The following is an 18,836-nucleotide window of genomic DNA, read 5'->3' as shown; positions in this document are numbered from 1 at the left end:
TATTCTCAAATAATCACTGACCAGTGAACAAAATCAATGCAACTGACCCATTTGTCAGGGGGCCTTTACTTAGCCTAATCTGTGGTCACATTGTTCCACTCAGTCTAAAGGAGGACAAGGAGGCTTGGAGAGATTTCAGAAATCAACTGAGGTCCAGCTAAATAAGTTCTACAGCATTAAGAGTACTTCATTCCCCCACAGTGTAAAGGTTAGTGGGAAGGGACAAGCAATTATAATGTATTAAGACTACAATGTCATCACTTTAGTTTCAGCTGCAAACACTTATAGGTAGGAGCCAAAACAGGAAGAATGTGGATTTTGGACAGGATAATGTCTCCTAATAAAACATGGCATGATGGTTTTCTTTAGTCAACTTTTTATTTGGACACTTTAAATCTATAGAAACATTGCAACAATAGTAAAAATGATCACCTTACACTCTTCACCTGGATTCATCGATTGCTAACGTACTGCCACATTTCCTTCAGGTTTCCTAGCTACCTATCTATACCCACAAATATCTATTAGCAAAAATAATTATAGGTAGCTTTCAGTGAAAATTCATAAAAGGAAGCCTCACTAACATGGGGTCTGGAGGTTCAACAGGGGGAGCTCTCCTGTCCTACCACTTGTGGTCAATTGCAAACCCAATAGGAAGAAATGGACCTTGCAAGCCAATACTACTTCATTCCATCAGCAGGAGGAAGAAAGTCTCTTCAGCCCTGCTTCCCTCCTCCCACCCCAACAGACTAGCCAATGAAAGATACTCACAGCCAGTGAGATACAGCCACAGTTCAGCCAATGAGGGACAGTCACAGCTCAGCCAACGAGAAGCCACTATACTTCAGACTCCCAGTTTACTCCAATGGACTTTTTGTGTAGAACAGTCCTGCGCAGCTTGCTCTAGAGAAGAGCCATCTCCTCCCTTCTTCATGTTTCTTGGATAGCCAGCATGCTTCTGGTTTTTGCATCAGCTACGCGTCCCAGGTTACAATTTTCTTCCATCCCAAATAAATCGGTTTTTCCAGTAAAGTAACTGGTAGGGTGTTTTTTTTTTAAGGTTAATATATCTATATACAATATCGATATATCTTCTACTTAGTTATTTTTTTAAATATTTTAATCATTTATTCATGAGAGACACACAGAGAGAGGCAGAGACATAGGAAGAAGGAAAAGCAGGTTCCTTGCAAGGAGTCAATGTGGGTCTTGATCCTGGACCCCAGGATCACAACCAGAGCCAAAGGCATATGCTCAACCGCTGAGCCACCCAGGTGTCCCTCTTCTACTTAGTTACATATAACACTGAGATTATACAATGGTTTTAAAGAACTATTCATATACATATCTATATATATTTATTTTTTCTGAATCCATTGGAAAATAAATTGCAGATATCATGCTCCTAAATCTTTTAGCGAGGGTCTAGTAAGAACAAGGATATGCTCTTACATTGCACAAGGCCAATTTAGGAAATTTGTGTTGATACATTCTATTATTTAAGTCCATAGTCAAATTTTTTCAATTGTTCCAGTAATGCTTTTTTTTTCTTCAAATTTACGATTTATTCTGTAACCACTTAGGCATGGTATTTACTACTATGTTTCTTACATCTCCTTTAGTCTAGAATAGTTACTTTCAGCCATTCTTTTTCATTCATGACATAGACATTTTTGAGTCGAGGCAGTTATATCAGACCCAGTACCTCTGAGATTTCCCCATTATTAGGTCTGCTTAGGCATGTGGGGCAGGAAAAGGACGAATGTGATGTTACATCTTTCCTTGTATACCAAATTGGAGGTAGCAGATGGCAGAAAAGTTTAGTTGTTTGTCTAATATCAATAACAGAAAATCCATTGACTTAACCAGCTTATTAACTGACTCCAAGAAACTTAAGGTACATCTAGGAAGAGTCATAGAAGAAGTTATAGTCTTAGAAGTCATAGAAGTTATAGAAGTTTTTTTTAAAAAAAAACACTACTGAGTAATGTCAATTGCTGATATTTTAAAACACAGGACTTCAAGTGGGCTTAGATTGATTAAATATTGAATAAAATAACAGAACCCAAACAGCTGCCTTCTTCTTCCCTCTCTCTGTCTCTCTCTTCCTCTTTCCAGATGCATGTATGAGCAACCCCTGCCATGATTCTGCTGCCTGTGTGTTCGAGGAACAAAAATACTACTGTTCTTGCACAGAAGGATATATCTCAACCACAGGGGAAAAACCTTCACAGACCGGAACGTCAAATGTATAGGTGATCCTGGGCTTGTAGAAAAGTGGCATTACTGCAAGAGTGTCCAAATCTTGGAAGAGAAGGTAGCTATAGGCTTCTTGGAGGTGAAGAACTTTAGTGTCCTACCTGAAGGTTATGTCCTTTTATCTCTGTAGCAACATTCATATGAGAGATGGCTAAGAATTGAGGTCCGGGAGAAACTGACTTATGTTCCATCTCAACTCTAATTAAGTAGCTGTGCAACTTAGGGAAATTGCTTCAATCCTTAGTCTCAAGTATGTAACCTGTAAAATAGGAGTAATCATCATACCTTCCTCAGATGAGGGAACCCAGGTCAGAGGGATGTGTGTTTGTTCAAAGGAGTCAATCCCAAAATTAATGAAATACACAGTTTAAAAAATAATTTCTCCTTTGCATCAGCAAAAGTGTCCAGTGTTATGCTGGACACTTTACATATTTAAACCATATATCAACCCCTCATGACATGAATGTCTCTTTTAAGTTGAAAGTCAGCAGAATTCTACTGTAAGCGGTTATCTAGTAAATATTTCAGGCTTTGCAGGCCATATGGTCTCTTATGTAACTGTTCAACTCTGTCTTTCTAATGTCAAAACAGCCATAGGCATGAATGGATGTGGCTGTGTGTCAATAAAACTTTATTTACAAAAACAGGCAGTGGGCTAGCCCAGGGCGACAGTTTACAAGCTTGGCTTAAGTATCGAGAATACTTGCTATCCCCCAAATTCCCTAATATATACAGTAGGAAATAGTCATACTTATTTGAAAAGGAAAATGATTTATTTTGTTGGGTGTGAGTTTAAGTATAATTTCACATATTTTCTAGTGGAATGTTTTCTAAGAGAAATCTGACAGAAGCCACTTATGTGAGCCACACAAGTAATTTAAAATTTTGTATTAGCTTCATTCAAAAAGTAGAAGCAGGAAATTAATTTTAATAATATACTTTAACTCAACATATGCAAAGTATTATTCAAGTTGTAATCAATATTAATGAGACCATTTATATACTTTTGTTCATATTGGTTTTGGTCTCCAGAAGGCATTTTATGATTACAGTACATTTCAATTCAGACTAGTCATAGCCTCAGGTGGCTGGTGGTACCTGTTTTGAACAATGGACTTCTTTGACCTGACTTTCACTTGTTGTGACATCCTAAAAAACTCCAGGTCTTTCCATTTGGGAATCCACAATGAAATGGAAGTCAAATTTTTAATTTATAATAATTTTATCTCAGAAATTTATACATATCTCTTCCTTATTTTCTAATATATATTATTCTCAGTTTGATTCTTGTTTCTTTATAATAACTATTCTCCCTCCCCTTTCTGGATCCTGCTAAGACTATGGAGACAAACCTGTCCTAATTAAAGTAGACATGGTACCTTCTTTCCTCTGATGAACCTATGTTGTTAACCCAACTTATCTCTTTTCTGTCCTAGAAATCAAACAGGAGACCTGCTCTAACTTCTACAATAGTGATCCAACTTTCCAAGACTGTCAGAAGCAGGTAAGGTTTGCCACTTCATGGGTTTGCACTCTACTTGCACAAGGTGTACAGTGGGGATCATCCTCAGGATGCAGTTGAGTGACATAGGGTGGGATACCTCACCATAGTGTGCAAGTGTATTTGATATATATTCCTGTGTAACAAGGGACCTCAAAACTAAGTGGTTTAAACAATATTTATTATCTCCAAATTACTATGGGTTAGGAATCCAGAGAAGCCTTTGTTGGATGTGTTGATGCAGGGTCTCTAGCAAGGCTGTCATCAAGGTGTGAGGATGTAGAGTAAGCAGAAAACTCATCCATGTTGGCAGGAAAGAAAAGCCATGGAGCTGTTTTGGTGAGCATTCTGGCAGCATCTCAAACAGTTAAAAATATAATTACCATATTATGCAGCATTCCATTGCTAGGTATAGCAGAAAATTAAAAATACAGGTCAACACAAAAACTTGTATACCAGTGTTCACAGTAGCATTAACAAGAGCCAGAAATTGGAAATGACTGACTTGCTCATTAAATCCTAAATGGACAAAAGAAACGTGTCCCATCCATATGATGGATTGCTGCTGAGCCATAAAAAGGATTGAAGCACTGACACATGCTACAACATGGATGGACCTTGAAAACATGATGCTCAGTGAAAGAAGCCAGACACATAAGGCCACAGAGAGTGTGATTTTATTTACATGAACTGTCCAGATAGGCAAATCCAGAGACACAGAATGTAGACTAATGGTTTCCAGGGACTGGGGAGTAGGTGGATGAAGGGATTGAGGGTGACTGTTCAGGATTGCAGATTTTAGGGGATGGTGTGGAAATTGCTCTAAAATTGATTGTGAAAAAAAAACAAAGTAAAATAAAATTGATTGTGGTGATGGTTGTACAAATTAGTGAATACACTAAAAACCACTGAATTATTCATTCTAAATGGGTGAATTATAGTTCCATGAAATTGTTCAAGAAAAAAAGACGTTGGCTGGATTGGTCAGTGTGCATAGTTGATCCTCCAATATAATTATTCAAAGACTTTGAGTGCCTAAGAAAAAATGTAAAAACCATATGTTCTGAACTCCTTTGTGTTTAATGAGGGATCCTGAAGCCCAAAGAGATTTCAGTGACTTTTCCAAGGTCACACAGTGATTTGGTGCCAAAGCTGTGTTTTGCTGAACAGTTAAAGTATGTATTTGGGGGTTATCTGTAAAAACTATTAGACAGCCGTCCCAAGCTGATTAAAAGGAAAAATAACAAATACTCCTTTTCTTCTTCTTTCTTAGTTAAATTTGAGTGGTTCTCAGGACAACAGCAGACAAATCTGTACCAGTTTCTCAAAGCTGTCCCATGGCTGTGGAAAGGGAAACACTGCTCTATCCCTGAAGGTCTGAGTGCCTTTCTTTTGGCTCTAGGTGCTGGTGGATACTTTCTCCTCCACCACTCCCCTTTTAAGTAGACTTTGTTTTTTAGAGCACTTTTAGGTTCATAGCAAAGTTGACCAGAAATACAGACTTCCCATATATCCCCGTCTCCTGTCCCCCACCCCCGCACATGCACAGCCTCCCTGGCTATCTTGCACCAAATGGTACTTCTGTGAGCCTGCAATGTCATATCAGTGTCACCCAAAGGTCAGAGTTGACATTAGGCATCACTCTTGATACTGGCCATTCTGTGAGTTTTGCCAAAAGTATAATGACATGTATCCACCATTATAGTATCAAAAAGAATAGTTTCACTGACCTAAAACTGCTCTAAAACACTCATCTCTGAATTTTTTTAATGTCTTTTACTAGCAATTATATATATCCAGGGAGTGCATCATGATATTTTGACCTACATAATGAAATTATAACAACAGTTAGCTAATTAATATACCCATTTCATCACATTTACGTGTGTGTGTGTGTGTGTGTGATGAGAGTGCCTGAAATCTCTTAGCAAATGTACAGTGTATTATATAGTGTTCTTAACTAGAGCTATCATACTGTACATAAGGTGTCAAGACATACTCATCCTACATAAGTACAAATTTGTAATCTTTGACCAATGTAGACAGATTCTGAAGCAAATCAAAACCAAGAACTACTATGATGAGGGAAAGTATTGAAAGACATGCTGAGGAACTGAGTGCACTGAGACTTCCCATCTTAGGATATGAGGCATGTGAAGATTCTCAGAATTGGACACAACTAGGATTTTCTAATTCAGGGGAATCTCATCTCACCAAAGCCCTTTGGAGTCTGTGCATACAGAGGTGTGAGATGTTCCCAGAATAAGCTTTGAGGGTTCTCTCAATGAGAGGAAATACCTCCTCTTTTATGCTTCATGTCCAATTGAATCTTCAAGTTATCACATGGCAAAATATTGGGGAAAGGCAAGGAAAACCAAAATCTTCTCCCCAACTCCCAACCCAGAAAAATACACCACGAAAGTCTAAGAGAAGGAAAAAAGTTTTATTATGGAATAAGTATTAAATCAACATGCTTTTGTTTTTAAAGTGTCATATTCTGGGCTCAGGGCTATTGGTAAATTTAGTTGGCCAAAGCACAAGTTCAAATTTGTTTGATTAAAAGACTTTGTTTGACCACTCAAAGCCTCCCGTGCTTCTCACAAGCCTTGTTTCTAACAGGAAATCGAGGATTCCTACCTTAATTTCACAAACCTCACTTCCCAATTAACCACTGGAAAGTCCAAAGAGAAAGCAGTGCTAGTGACATTCTACCTGCAGAATGTGGAGAAGGCTGTCCTTGCAACTGCAGCCATAAATAGAGGAGAAACACAGAGGCTGGAAGGGCCTTTTATGGGTAAGGAATCACAACTCTGGTAAGCACAGCTCCCCTTCCATGTTGTCAGTCTCGGTTCTAGGGTGTTTGCATGTCATCTTGCACAATCCTCCTAGCAATGCAGGGGTGTAGGTGTGATTACCTCTATTTAATAGTAAGGAGGCTGACTCTCAGAAAAGTGAATGAATTTCTGGCCTCCTCAATGGTGGAAGAGCCAGGAATCAGACTTTCCACCTTGGTTGGAATGCACATTTTTCCCTCAACCAGTACACAAACAATCAATGTGCATTGCCTGGTACAATTTTGGATTTCATGGATTTTATTTTTCTCTACATGAACCCACAGTCAACATTTGGAGGTAGACAATTTGACTAGGTACTACAATGAGAGAAAATAATAGGATGTGTCTTTAATTTGGATTTGAGATATCTATTTCTTATGAATATTCCAGGAAATATAGCTCAGCAAGAAGAAAGTACACACCATCTATAATCCTGGAGATTCAGGGAAGCTATTCTATTTTTTTGTATTTCTTACTTTATTTTATTTTTTGTATATTTTTTATTGGAGTTTGATTTGCCAACATATACTACAACACCCAGTGCTCATCCCGCCAAGCGCCCCTCTCAGTGCCCGTCACCCAGTCACCCCATCCCCACGCCCACCTCCCCTTCCACTTGTTCATTTCCCAGAGTTAGAAGTTTCTCATTATCTGTCACCCTCTCTGATATCGCCCACTCATTTTCTCTCCTTTCCCCTATAACCCCTTTCACTATTTTTTCTATTTCCCATATGAATGAATAGAGAAAGCTATTCTAGCTTAGAGTTCTAGTTAGCGATTGTTGCAAAGCAAGAGATCACAAACAGCACATCTGTAATTCATAGTTTCCATGGGTCCAGGAGTCAGGACATGGCTTAGCTGAGGCCTCTGCTTCAAAGCATCTCCCAAGACTGAATGAAAAGATTGACTGGGGCTGAAGTCTCACCTGAAGGCTTGAACAAGGGAGAATTTGTTTCTAAGCTCCCATGGTTGTTGGCAGGATTCATTGCCTTGTGGGGTGTTTGAGTGAGGGCCTTGATTTCTTGCTGGATGGAGTTTAGATGCCTCCCTCAGTGCCTTGCCATTCTGTAGGGAAGCTTGTTTGATCAAAGTCCTCAAGAAAGTGTCTGTTAGCAAGATGGGAGTTACTATCTTATGTAATATAATCATGAGCATGACACCTCATCATCACCTTTGCCATATTCTATTGCTTATAGAAGCAAGTTGTAGGGCCAGCCCATACTTAAAAGGAAGAACTTACCCCAAGGCATGATTACCCCAAGACCAGGATGAGGGTCATGGAGTACCATCTTAGTCTCTCTACCATGCTCAGTGAATTGATTCTTGGCATTGGACACTCATTAGAATGAATGGAACATTTGAAAAATACTTATAGAAGGGCCACTTGGGGATGAGGCCTGCACATCAGTGATTTTAAATATCCCCAAGTGATTCTAATGGACTCTGGGTGAGAAGTATTCTGTACTGGTTAAGAGCCAGACCTTGTCAACGGGCCTGAGTTTCAAAGAACAATTTGTTTCTTGGCATAAGTTGGCCTTGGGTTAGTATCCTTATCTCATTGAGTCTCTGTTTCCAGATCTACAAATTTCATGTATAGAAATTATATATAATATATACATGTGCATTATATGGAATACATATTATAAGTTATATCTACTTTTTTATATGTGTGTACATAGTATACATATGTAATATATATCATATATACATATATATACATATAGTCCCCATATATTTATATATACATGTACATTTTATAAAACATATAAGTTATATATACTCCTATATGTGTGTATATAGTATACATATATAATACATGTTATACATACTAGTATATATACATATAACCCGCACATATATACAAATAAAGATATCCTAACTTCCTCTTTTTAAAAAAATAAATTCAAAAAAATGAATTCAGAAATATTCCATTCATATGATCTTTGTGTGTGTGTGTGTGTGTGTGTGTAAAATATGATTTTCCTATTTTAAAGATACTATGTTGCCAAGAATGTGATTTTAATTCTTGATGTTAATGACAGGACGGTTTATTTTTGATACAGAAGTCTGCAGATGCTAGTATTTCCATTCTACACAGGTATATATTTTAAGTCCTTTGTGGTCTCTGCTGGTTCCAGGTTCAGACACCAGAGAGCATAGAGGAGCTTCTGTTACCTGCACCTGGGTGTGGAGATTCTATCCTCTATCAGGGCTTGACCTGACATTAATCAACACGTACATAAGGGAGGCATTAAATTTCCCTTTTCTCACTAAAAAATACCTAACTCTGGGATACGAACAAGGTGTAGTAGAAGGAGAGGTGGGCAGGGGATGGGGTGACTGGGTGACAGGCATTGAGGGGGACACTTGACAGGATGAGCACTGGGTATTATACTATATGTTGGGAAATTGAACTCCAGTAAAAAAATATACAAAAAAAGTGATGAAACATAAAACAATTTTAAAAATAAAGTAAAAAATAAATACCCAAGGTAGCTAAACCAGAGTGCATATTATCCACAATCCACAAAGCTAAGGGACCCTGTCTGTCTCAATCACAACTATGGCTTGGCTCATCATACATGGCCAAAGAATGCACACTAGTGATTTCCTTTAATATTTGGTAGCTCCTTAAGGCTATCAATGGTATGATCCCAATCTTGTAGATGAGGAAATTGAAGCTAGGAAAGATTAAGCCACTGACCCAAGGGCACTCATAGCACATCATACATAGTAAGGTGGAGGCTCCAAGGTGAATCCCAAACATCACAGTTCTTGTCAACATCACTTTCAATGTGTTGCCTCCCTTGTTGATTTGGAAATGGTTCTTTCTGCTTTGCCTTCCCTCCTAGCCTGTAAATCAGTGCTGGGTTGAAAAGCAAAGGGCAACACTTGACATCCACTTGGAGGGCTATTACCAAAAATAACAAGCATTGGTGAGGATGTGGAGAAATGGGAGCCCTTATGCACTGCTGCTGGGAATGTAAAATGGTGCAACTATGTGGAATTTGTTCCTCAAAAAGAATATACAAAAAAACCTAAACATAGAATTATTTCATGACTCAGCAATTCCTCTTCTGGGTCTGTACTCCAAAGAGTTGAAGGCAGGAACTCAAAGAGATATTCATACATCCATGTTCACAGCAGCATTGTTCATAGCAGCCAACAGGTGGAAGCAATTCAAGTAAACATTCACAGATGACTAGATAAGTAAAATGTAATGTATCCAGACAATGCAATACTATTCAGCCTTAAAGGAAGGATATTCTGACACTCGCTATAGCACAGAGGACCCTTGAGAACATTGTGCTCAGGGAAATAAGCAGACACAAAGAACAAACATTCCATATCCCACTCATAGGAGATCCCTAAAGGAGTCCCATCCATGGAGACAGGAAGTAGATAGTGGGAGGTAGGTGTGCATGAGGGGGTTTAATGGGAACAGAGTTTCAGTTTAGGAAGATAAGAAAGTTATGGAGAGGGAGGGTAGGATGGGACTGTGCTTAATACCACTGAACTGTATGCTTAACTGTGGTTAAAATGGTGAATTTCATGTTATGTGTATTTATCACAATAAAGACAAAGAAAAGGGTAAATGTACCCAGTTAATTCCTAGTTCACTTTATGAATTTGATTAAATGCCCACAGGATTTGGCCATTTCTTTCCCCCACTAATCAAGAGTAAGCAGTCCCTAGAGTGTATGGGCTTTTCTTTTTGGTGTCCAGTGCAGGTGATTATCATATTGTAGCATGTGGATAAGGAAATGTTGCTGTTAACCAATCATTCTCTGTTTTTTAGACATTGAAACACGAAGGGTTAAGAAATGCAGTCTGATAAAGCCATTCACGCTGAAGGCAGGAAAGCAGACCATGGACATTCTCTGCACCACCGTTCAGAAGGAAACCTTGGGAGGTATAGTATATTGAGGTCGTAGAACTTAGACATCAGCCCAAGAATATTCCCAATGGAATTCCATGTTGCTCCTATAAAACAGTTCCCAGAGGCCCTTTATCATACATGAGGAAGTTCTGTGGATGACATTTCTAAAGCCTAGGTCTGGGAAATTTACACTGGGCTCTTACAGCCAGAAAAAAAAAAAAGAAGAAAAGAATCCAATTTCCTATACACAATTGTGTTTACATTGGATGTGTTGAAGTGGGACTGGAGTTGAGATTTCTTAATGTCTTCCCATGTGTGCTCCTTGCTTAAGTCACCTCCATCCTCTAGGGTGCTCTAGGCTGGTTTCCTTAAATGGATGTCTTTCCCCTGCACATGAACAGTGAATGGTTCCCCATTTCCTAGAGCAAATTATCCAGCCTTTTAGCTCTCTCTCTTTTTAACTTCTGAATATTTGTTATACTTACTCATTTATTTTTTTTGCTTTAAGTTCTAATTTTTAAAAAATTTACTTGAGATGTAAATGACATTTACATGAAACATAACATTAGTTTCAAGTGTGTGGCATGATGATTTTATATTTGTCTAGCTTATTTTTAAATCTGCGTACCATCTATCATTAATCACCTTAAAGGTTTTCCTTTTATTGCTTTTCATATGACTTTCTCCTCCTGCAAAATTACCTCCTACCAGTCTTTATCTCCCTCCTTCATTTCCTTGCTCTTTCATTTCTTCCCTTTCTCTCTCCCTTCTATCTTTCCGTCTTTCTCCATTTTTTCTGCTAGCTTCTCTCTTTCTCATTCTCACTTTCCTTCCTTCTTTCCATCCACTCATTCATCCACCCATCTGTCCATGCATCTACCCAATCTTCTGTTCTTCCTTTTATCTATCTATCCATCCATCCATCCATCCATTATTCCCTGCATCCATCCATTTTTCCATCCATCTACCCACCCGCTCACCCATCTGCTAACTTGCCTGCCTTTTTTGTCTTCCTTCCCCTCTCCCTCATTCTTTCCATCGATTCATTGATCTGCATTGAAATGTTTCAGAAATAATGACTTCACTTTTTCCTAGCTACAACCTAAAGTTAGTTATTTAATATCTTTAATCTTGTCCTTAACTGGAGAATGCCAAAGAAAATTTTCCCAATCGAGAATGGTAGCAAGGACAAAATTATTATTTAAAATTAAAAATACTTTAAAAATTTTCCCAGCACCATTTATTGAAGTGACTGTCTTTTTTCCAGTGGATAGTCTTTCCTGCTTTGTCAAATATTAGTTGATCGTAGAGTTTACATTTCTGGATTCTGGATTCTGTTCCATTGATCTATGTGTCTGCTTTTGTGCCAGTACCAGAATGTCTTGATCACAGCTTTGTAATACAGCTTGAAATCCAGCATTGTGATACCCCTGGCTCTGGTTTTCTTTTTCAATATTCCCCTGGCTATTCAGTCTTTCGAACTTATTAAACTCAACAGCAAAGAAACAAACAATCCAATCATGAAAAATACATTAAAAATTAAATGAGTATGACTTATGTGAGTGACTCAGTACATTACCCCAAGTAAAGACTCGATAAGTGGGAACTAAAATTATTTTTTCCAATGGTCTGGCATCCTATCCACAAATGAAAGTTAACACAGACAATTTGTTAAATCTTTGATATTGCCTTCAAATGAGCATCACTGAACCTAGGTGGAGTTTCTTTTGTTGTTGTTGTTGTTGTTTGGGAGGGTTTCTTCTTTTTTTATATAAATTTATTTTTTATTGGTGTTCAATTTGCCAACATATAGAATAACACCCAGTGCTCATCCCATCAAGTGCCCACCTCAGTGCCTGTCACCCAGTCACCCCCACCCCCTGCCCACCTCCCCTTCCTTCACCCCTAGTTCATTTCCCAGAGTTAGGAGTCTTTCATGTTCTGTCTCCCTTTCTGATATTTCCCATTCATTCTTTCACCTTTCCCGTTTATTCCCTTTCACTATTTTTTATATTCCCCAAATGAATGAGACCATATAATGTTTGCCCTTCTCCGACTGACTTATTTCACTTTATCCAGGTGCTGTCGCATTTATATCTTATGCTTCCATTGGTTCCATCATCAATGAGAGCTTTGTGTCTGAGGAAAACCTAATGACGAAGGAAAAGTTGCATAATTTCTACCTGAACTCCAAGGTAGTGAGTGGTACAATGGGATCCAGAAAGAACACCTCGCTCTCCATGTCCATTAATTTCACATTTCAGCATGAAAAGGTGTGTGAGAACCAGGTGATGCCATTACATCTACAGGGATTTTGTAACTAACTGGGAATGTTTCCATGCTGATGAATTTACAGGTTGGAAGTTTATAAAAATGAGATAGATTCTCACTCATCTGGGGGACATGGTGTTAGAAAGTCTAAAATGAACCCAGAATAAGAAACTGGGCTACCCCCTGAGCTCTACTGAGTAGATAACCTCAGAATCAACCCCTCAACTGTCCCCCAAGCCTCTGGACAGCTCCAACTTGTCAGACTGGTCCACATAAAACCAGTCAGATTTTAAGAAGGCACCAATCCAGACCAGCATATAAGATGAGTGATAGTCATTTGGGGTTTTTGAAGTGCTTCTCAAGTGCTATAACACGGTGTCAGACCAGGCAATTTCAATAGGAAAGTTTTCTGGGTTTTAGAACTTGCCAAAATTAAAAATGATTCTGTCTTCTTCAAGGGGGTTGTTGGCTGTGTAAGTAATTTCCTCGGAACTAGGCAACTTAAAGTGATATGCATGTATTACTCACTTGCTTTCTGTGGGTCAAGAATGTGGGAGGGGCTTAGCTGGGTGGCTCTGGCTCAAGGTTTCTTCTAAGTTTGTCATCAAGATGTTGGCTGGGACCTGTCGCCTGAAGGGTTCGCTGAGGCTAAAGGGTTTGTTTTCAGGGTGCTTCCCCCATCTGGCTGTTGGCAGGAAGCTTCTGTTTCTTGCCATGTGGGGCTCTCTGAGAGCTGCTTCAGTGTTCTCACAGCATGGCAGCTGGCTTCCATGAGTGCTCCAAGAGAGACTGCACCTAAGGGAGTGGAATTAGGCTTGACGTTTTGAAGGGAGTGCCAAAGAATTGGCAGGATACAAAATCAATGCCCAGAAGTCAGTGGCATTTCTATACACTAACAATGAGACTGAAGAAAGAGAAATTAAGTCAATCCCATTTAGAATTGGTGGACATTTTTTAAACCACTACAGGAAGAGATGGAGCTGAGCGGTCTGGGTTCAATCCCATCTCCTTTCCCATTCACTACTTAGGGAAGTTACTCCATCTTCTGTGATGAGCTCAGCCCAGAAGCTGAGGTTCTATTACTTCTAGTAGCAATGTGCCTTGTTGGTTCATGGGAGAGATGAGTCCATGTGTATAAAGTCCTTAAAATAGTGCCTGGCATCAGCAAATGGTGCTGGAAAAACTGGATATGTGTGTGCTGAAGAGTAAAGTTAGACCCTTAAACCATATACAACATGAACACTAGATGGAACAGACATAAATGTAAGACATAAAACTAAATCTTTTATAAGAAAACATAGTGGGAAAGTTTCATTACCTTGACATAGAAAGGGTTTCCTAGGTATGACACCAAAATCAGCCAACAAAAGTAGAAATAGACAAATGAATTACATCAAACTAAAAACTATGCATCAAAAGACACAGTCAGTGGAGTGAAAAAGTAACCCATGGAATGGAAGAAAATACCTGATAATGAATTAGTACCCAGAATACACAAAGAAGGTCTACAATTCAACAACAGCAACAGAATAACTTGATTTTTGAAAAAGAGCAAAGGATCTGAATAGACATTTCTGAAAAGATGATATACAGATGGCCAAGCAGCACATGAAAAGATGCTGGACATCACTAATCATTAGGCATATGTAAATAAAAACCACAGTGACGTATCACCTCACATCCATTAGTATGGCTACTTTAAAAACCAATTAAATAGAGTGAGGATATAGAGAAATTGGAACCACTATGCACTGTTGATAGGAATATAAAATGGTGCAACCACTATGGAAAGTAGTATGGTGATTCCTCAAAAACTTGAACCTTGTATTACCATATGAAATAATATGGAATACTATTTAACTTTAAAAAGAAATGAGGACTGTTAATATGTAAGTGATGAATCACCAAATTCTAAACCTGAAACCAGTGTTGCCATATATATTAAATAACTAGAAGTTAATTAAAAACTTGGAAAATGAACAAATACAATTTTGATATGTACTACAACATGGACGAACCTCCATGGTTCAGTATGCTGAACAGGACAGTATGCTGAAGTGAAATACACCAAACAAGAAAAAAAAAGACAAACGCTGTAATCTTCCTTTTCGTATGAGGTCCTCAGAGTTGTCGAGTTCATAGAAACAGTCAATAGGTGTTTGCCTAAAGCTGTAGGGAGAGTATGAGGAGTTATTTTTAATGGGTATAGATTTTCAGTTTTACAAAATGAGAAAGTTCTGGAGATGAGTTACACAAGAATATGAATATACTTAACACTACAGTGCTGTCCACTCAAAAATGGTTAGGATGGTAAATTTTATGTTATGCAATTTTTACCTTAAAAAAAGCTTTCTTAAAAAAATCTGACACCATCATACAAACATTCCCAAGCATTAGATACCATTACTATCTAGGCTCAACCTTTGTTGATTTTTTTAAATGTAATTCTGTGGGAATTTCAGGACACTAGGTGGTGAGCACTTATAATATTTTTTTCTGCCATTCCTTTCCTGTCAAAGACGTTGCCGAGCAATATTCAGAAACCACTTCCCCCTTACCCTGCTCTTGTCCGAACATAGGAGATATAGATAGATGATAGATATAGATAGATAGATAGATAGATAGATAGATAGATAGATAGATGATAGATAGATAGATCACCCTTGGACCTGGATTAAGGAAATAAAAAGACTTTTGTCTCCATCATGTAATCAAACTTTGGGCATGATTGAGTAACTATGTGAAAGCATTCTGGCCCCATTTATAGCTCCCACTGGGGCCCATTATACTTAAGTTATTCATTGTAGCAGCTTCAATGGGCAGGTCCTCTATGCATCAAATGAAAGAACAGTGAGAAACACTTTTGTGCACGTACCATATTTTGAGTTGTGTGTGTTACTTAACATGTCTGTGTCTCTATCCTCCAACATGTGCACCTGGGAGAGTAACAGTATCTACAACATAAGCTGCTGTGGAGGTTGAGTGATTCCATGCTGGATCTATAGATTGGTACCTGCATACATAGATAAGTGTCAGTGTTGTCTGTGTCAGTGACGAGGACAATTGCAATGGAGATAAGGACTATTTGTTGGGAATTCAACAGATGGATTCTCCTCTCCAGGAAATCATATTGCCCTGACCTCAAAAATGATCTCCTTTTCTTATTTACCTTACAAATGACAGAGGCAGTCAGGTAGGATGGTTAAGATTTATGGCTCTGAAGGCAGAAATCCAGAATTGGAATTCCATTTCCTCGTTTATCACCACAGGACAACTATCAGTTTCCTCCTATGGAAAAGGAGTATACGAATACCTGCCTCGCAAAGGGTTTTGTAAGCAGCCAATGAGATAGTAGATATGAAATGCCTAGTATGTTTTGGAGTACGAACAACAATCAGCAAAATTTAGTTATTCCATGACCAGACTAAGGCAATGTGGTTATTCTCCAGATAAAAAGAGAAAATGAGCAGTCCCTCTGTGTCTACTGGCAAGGGTCATCATGGTCTAATGAAGGCTGTCAAGTCATTTCCTCAGATGAAAATCAAACTGTTTGCAGCTGCAGCCACCTCTCCAGCTTTGCCATTCTCATGGCATCCACTAAATTAAAGGTAATCTCTACTTCTGTAAATAAACTGACTTTCATTGAAGTGGAACATTATCAAGTTCCATAAAAAAGAGGATTGATTGAATGCATTCTGATATTGAATGAAGAGAGATTTTAAAGCAAGCCCTCTACTCGTGAAAGGCTATCAATATTTTCAGTGGAAAACACTAGAATGTTGACCTGGAAGTGCAAGCTATTAAGTGCTTCTCACAGTTTCCTGTTCCTAAGAATCACAAGAGATGCTTATTTTGAAATTCATTTTCTTGATTCCATCCCTGAGAGATTTGGATTCTGAAAACCTAGAGTGGGGGTCAGGGATGTGCATTTTACAAGGGGATTCGTTCCTTAGACAAATATTTGGTGAGCATCTAGGACTGCCAGGCAGAGTCAAAGTGTGTAGAAGATAGCCCCTGTCTTTGTGAACAGGGACATAGTAAGAAATGGATGTCAGAATAAGTGAATTGTGTTGTATGTTGGATATTTCTCTCTCTGATATGCAAAAATGATAACAGGGACTGCTACTCTGTGCTCCCTCAACACCCAGGGAAAGAATGTCAAACATCCCCTTTACATTGATCATACATTGAACTGATAATTTTGGAACCTAGTAGGTTAAAGAAAATATACTAGTAAATTATGTTCATGTTTCTTTTTTACATTTTTTAAAGATTTTATTTATTTATTCATGAGAGACAGGGAGAGAGAGAGAGAGAGAGAGAGAGAGAGAGAGGCAGAGACATAGGCAGAAGGAGAAGCAGGCTCTATGCAGGGAGCCTGACATGGACTCAGTCCCAGTTCTCCAGGATCACGCCCTGGGCTAAAGGCAACGCTAAACTGCTGAGCTACTCGGGCTGCCCTCTTTTTTACATTTTTAATGAGGCTACTAAAATATGTAAAATTACCTGATAGGGTGTATCTTTTTTGAAAAAAACAACTTTATTGAGGCATCCTTGACATATAAAATTTGTATTTATAGTTAAGGTGAACAACTTGATGTTTATGTGTATGCACTGTGACAAGATCATCACAGTCAAGCTAAATAACTTCCCCGTCACCTCTACATGGATGCCATTTCATGTGTGCATGTGATGGGAATTAAGATTTCAAGCAAATTTCAAGCATACATTACAGCATTATTAACTCTTGCCACCACACTACACATTAGATCCCCAGAACTCATTCAGCTTGTATAACTTAAGCTGAGTGCCCCCTGGTCACACCTCCTCATTTTCCCTATGCCCAGTCCCTGGCAACGATTATTCTACTCTCTGCTTCTGTGAGTTTGACTATTTTAGATTTTGCATATAAGTGAGGTCATGCAGTATTGGTCTTCCAGTGTCTGGCTTGTTTCACTTACCTGATGTCCTCAGGGTTCCTCCACATTGTCACAAATGGCAAGATTTCCTTCTTTTTTTAAGGCTGGGTCTATTCCATTGAATGAATACACCTCATTGTCTTTACTCACCTGTCCATCGATGGCTATTTAGGTTGTTTCCATATCTTGACTCTTGTGAATGATGCTTATATGATATTTCCATGGGACAGTGCCAGCTTGGTGGTTTCAGGTTTCCAACATCCCTGTGTAGAAAATTCTATCTTTGACTCTATTAGATTGCTTGGACTGCCATAACAAAGTGTCACAGACTGGGTGGCTTAAACAACAGAAATTTAGTTTATCACAGATCTAGAATCTGAAAGTCCAAGTGCAAGGTGTTGGCAGGATTGCTTTTTTCTGAGTCCTCTCTCTTTGGCCTGTAGATGGCCTCCATCTCCCTGTGTCCTCACGTGGTCCTCACTCTCTACCTTTTTCCAAATTTCAAATAAGGACACCAGTCCTATTGGATCAGAGCCCCCCTAATTATGTCATACTACTCAGCTCTTTAAAGACCTTGTCTCCAAATACAGTCATATACTGAGGTCCTGGGGACTAGGACTTCCACATATGAATTTGGAGGCAGGGGACACAATTCAGCCTGTAATACTGCCTCCATTTTAAATATGGGGACTTCAGATCTCAGTGAGTTGAAGTCACTTGTTTGGGGGACTTAACTGGAATGCCCGTCTGACTCTCCATCATGCACATAATGACAGTGCTGGAAACTACAATGGATTCCTTCTTTGCTGGCTCATAGGTGGATCCCGTGCTGACCATGATCACCTATGTGGGGTTGAGCCTGTCTCTGCTGTGCCTCTTCCTGGCAGCCCTCACCTTCCTCCTTTGCCGACCCATCCAGAACACCAGCACCTCCCTCCACCTGCAGCTCTCCATATGCCTCTTCCTGGCCCACCTGCTCTTCCTCTCAGGCATCAACCGGACAGAGCCCAAGGTAGGAGAATCAGCTGAAACTCGCTTTTATGTAAACATTTCCACTGGCATTGCCACTATGATCCTGAAGCCCAAGTAGGTAGATGTAGGAAGAGGGATGGAATACAAAAATTTGGGTAGACAGGCCACTTCCCCCCATTGTCATCAGTTGCCCATTTTAG

At 39.0% G+C, this 18,836-nt stretch overlaps 1 protein-coding gene across 1 annotated transcript in view; it reads left to right on the top strand.

Moving 5' to 3' along the window:
- The window catches only part of LOC129522234 (putative adhesion G protein-coupled receptor E4P), a 42,659-nt gene that overhangs the window by 5,213 nt on the left and 18,610 nt on the right, over positions 1-18,836 (top strand). The window contains 6 exon segments of the mRNA XM_055344361.1: positions 3,696-3,763; positions 6,380-6,554; positions 10,394-10,507; positions 12,554-12,747; positions 16,195-16,353; positions 18,482-18,676. Coding sequence (XP_055200336.1) covers positions 3,696-3,763; positions 6,380-6,554; positions 10,394-10,507; positions 12,554-12,747; positions 16,195-16,353; positions 18,482-18,676 — 905 coding nt within the window.

The sequence above is a fragment of the Nyctereutes procyonoides genome, unplaced genomic scaffold, assembly GCF_905146905.1.
Source record: "Nyctereutes procyonoides isolate TBG_1078 unplaced genomic scaffold, NYPRO_anot_genome, whole genome shotgun sequence".
In the NCBI taxonomy this organism is placed as follows: domain Eukaryota; kingdom Metazoa; phylum Chordata; class Mammalia; order Carnivora; family Canidae; genus Nyctereutes; species Nyctereutes procyonoides.
The sequence above is the reverse complement of the archived record's forward strand: the minus strand, read 5'-3'. Positions and strand labels throughout refer to the sequence as shown.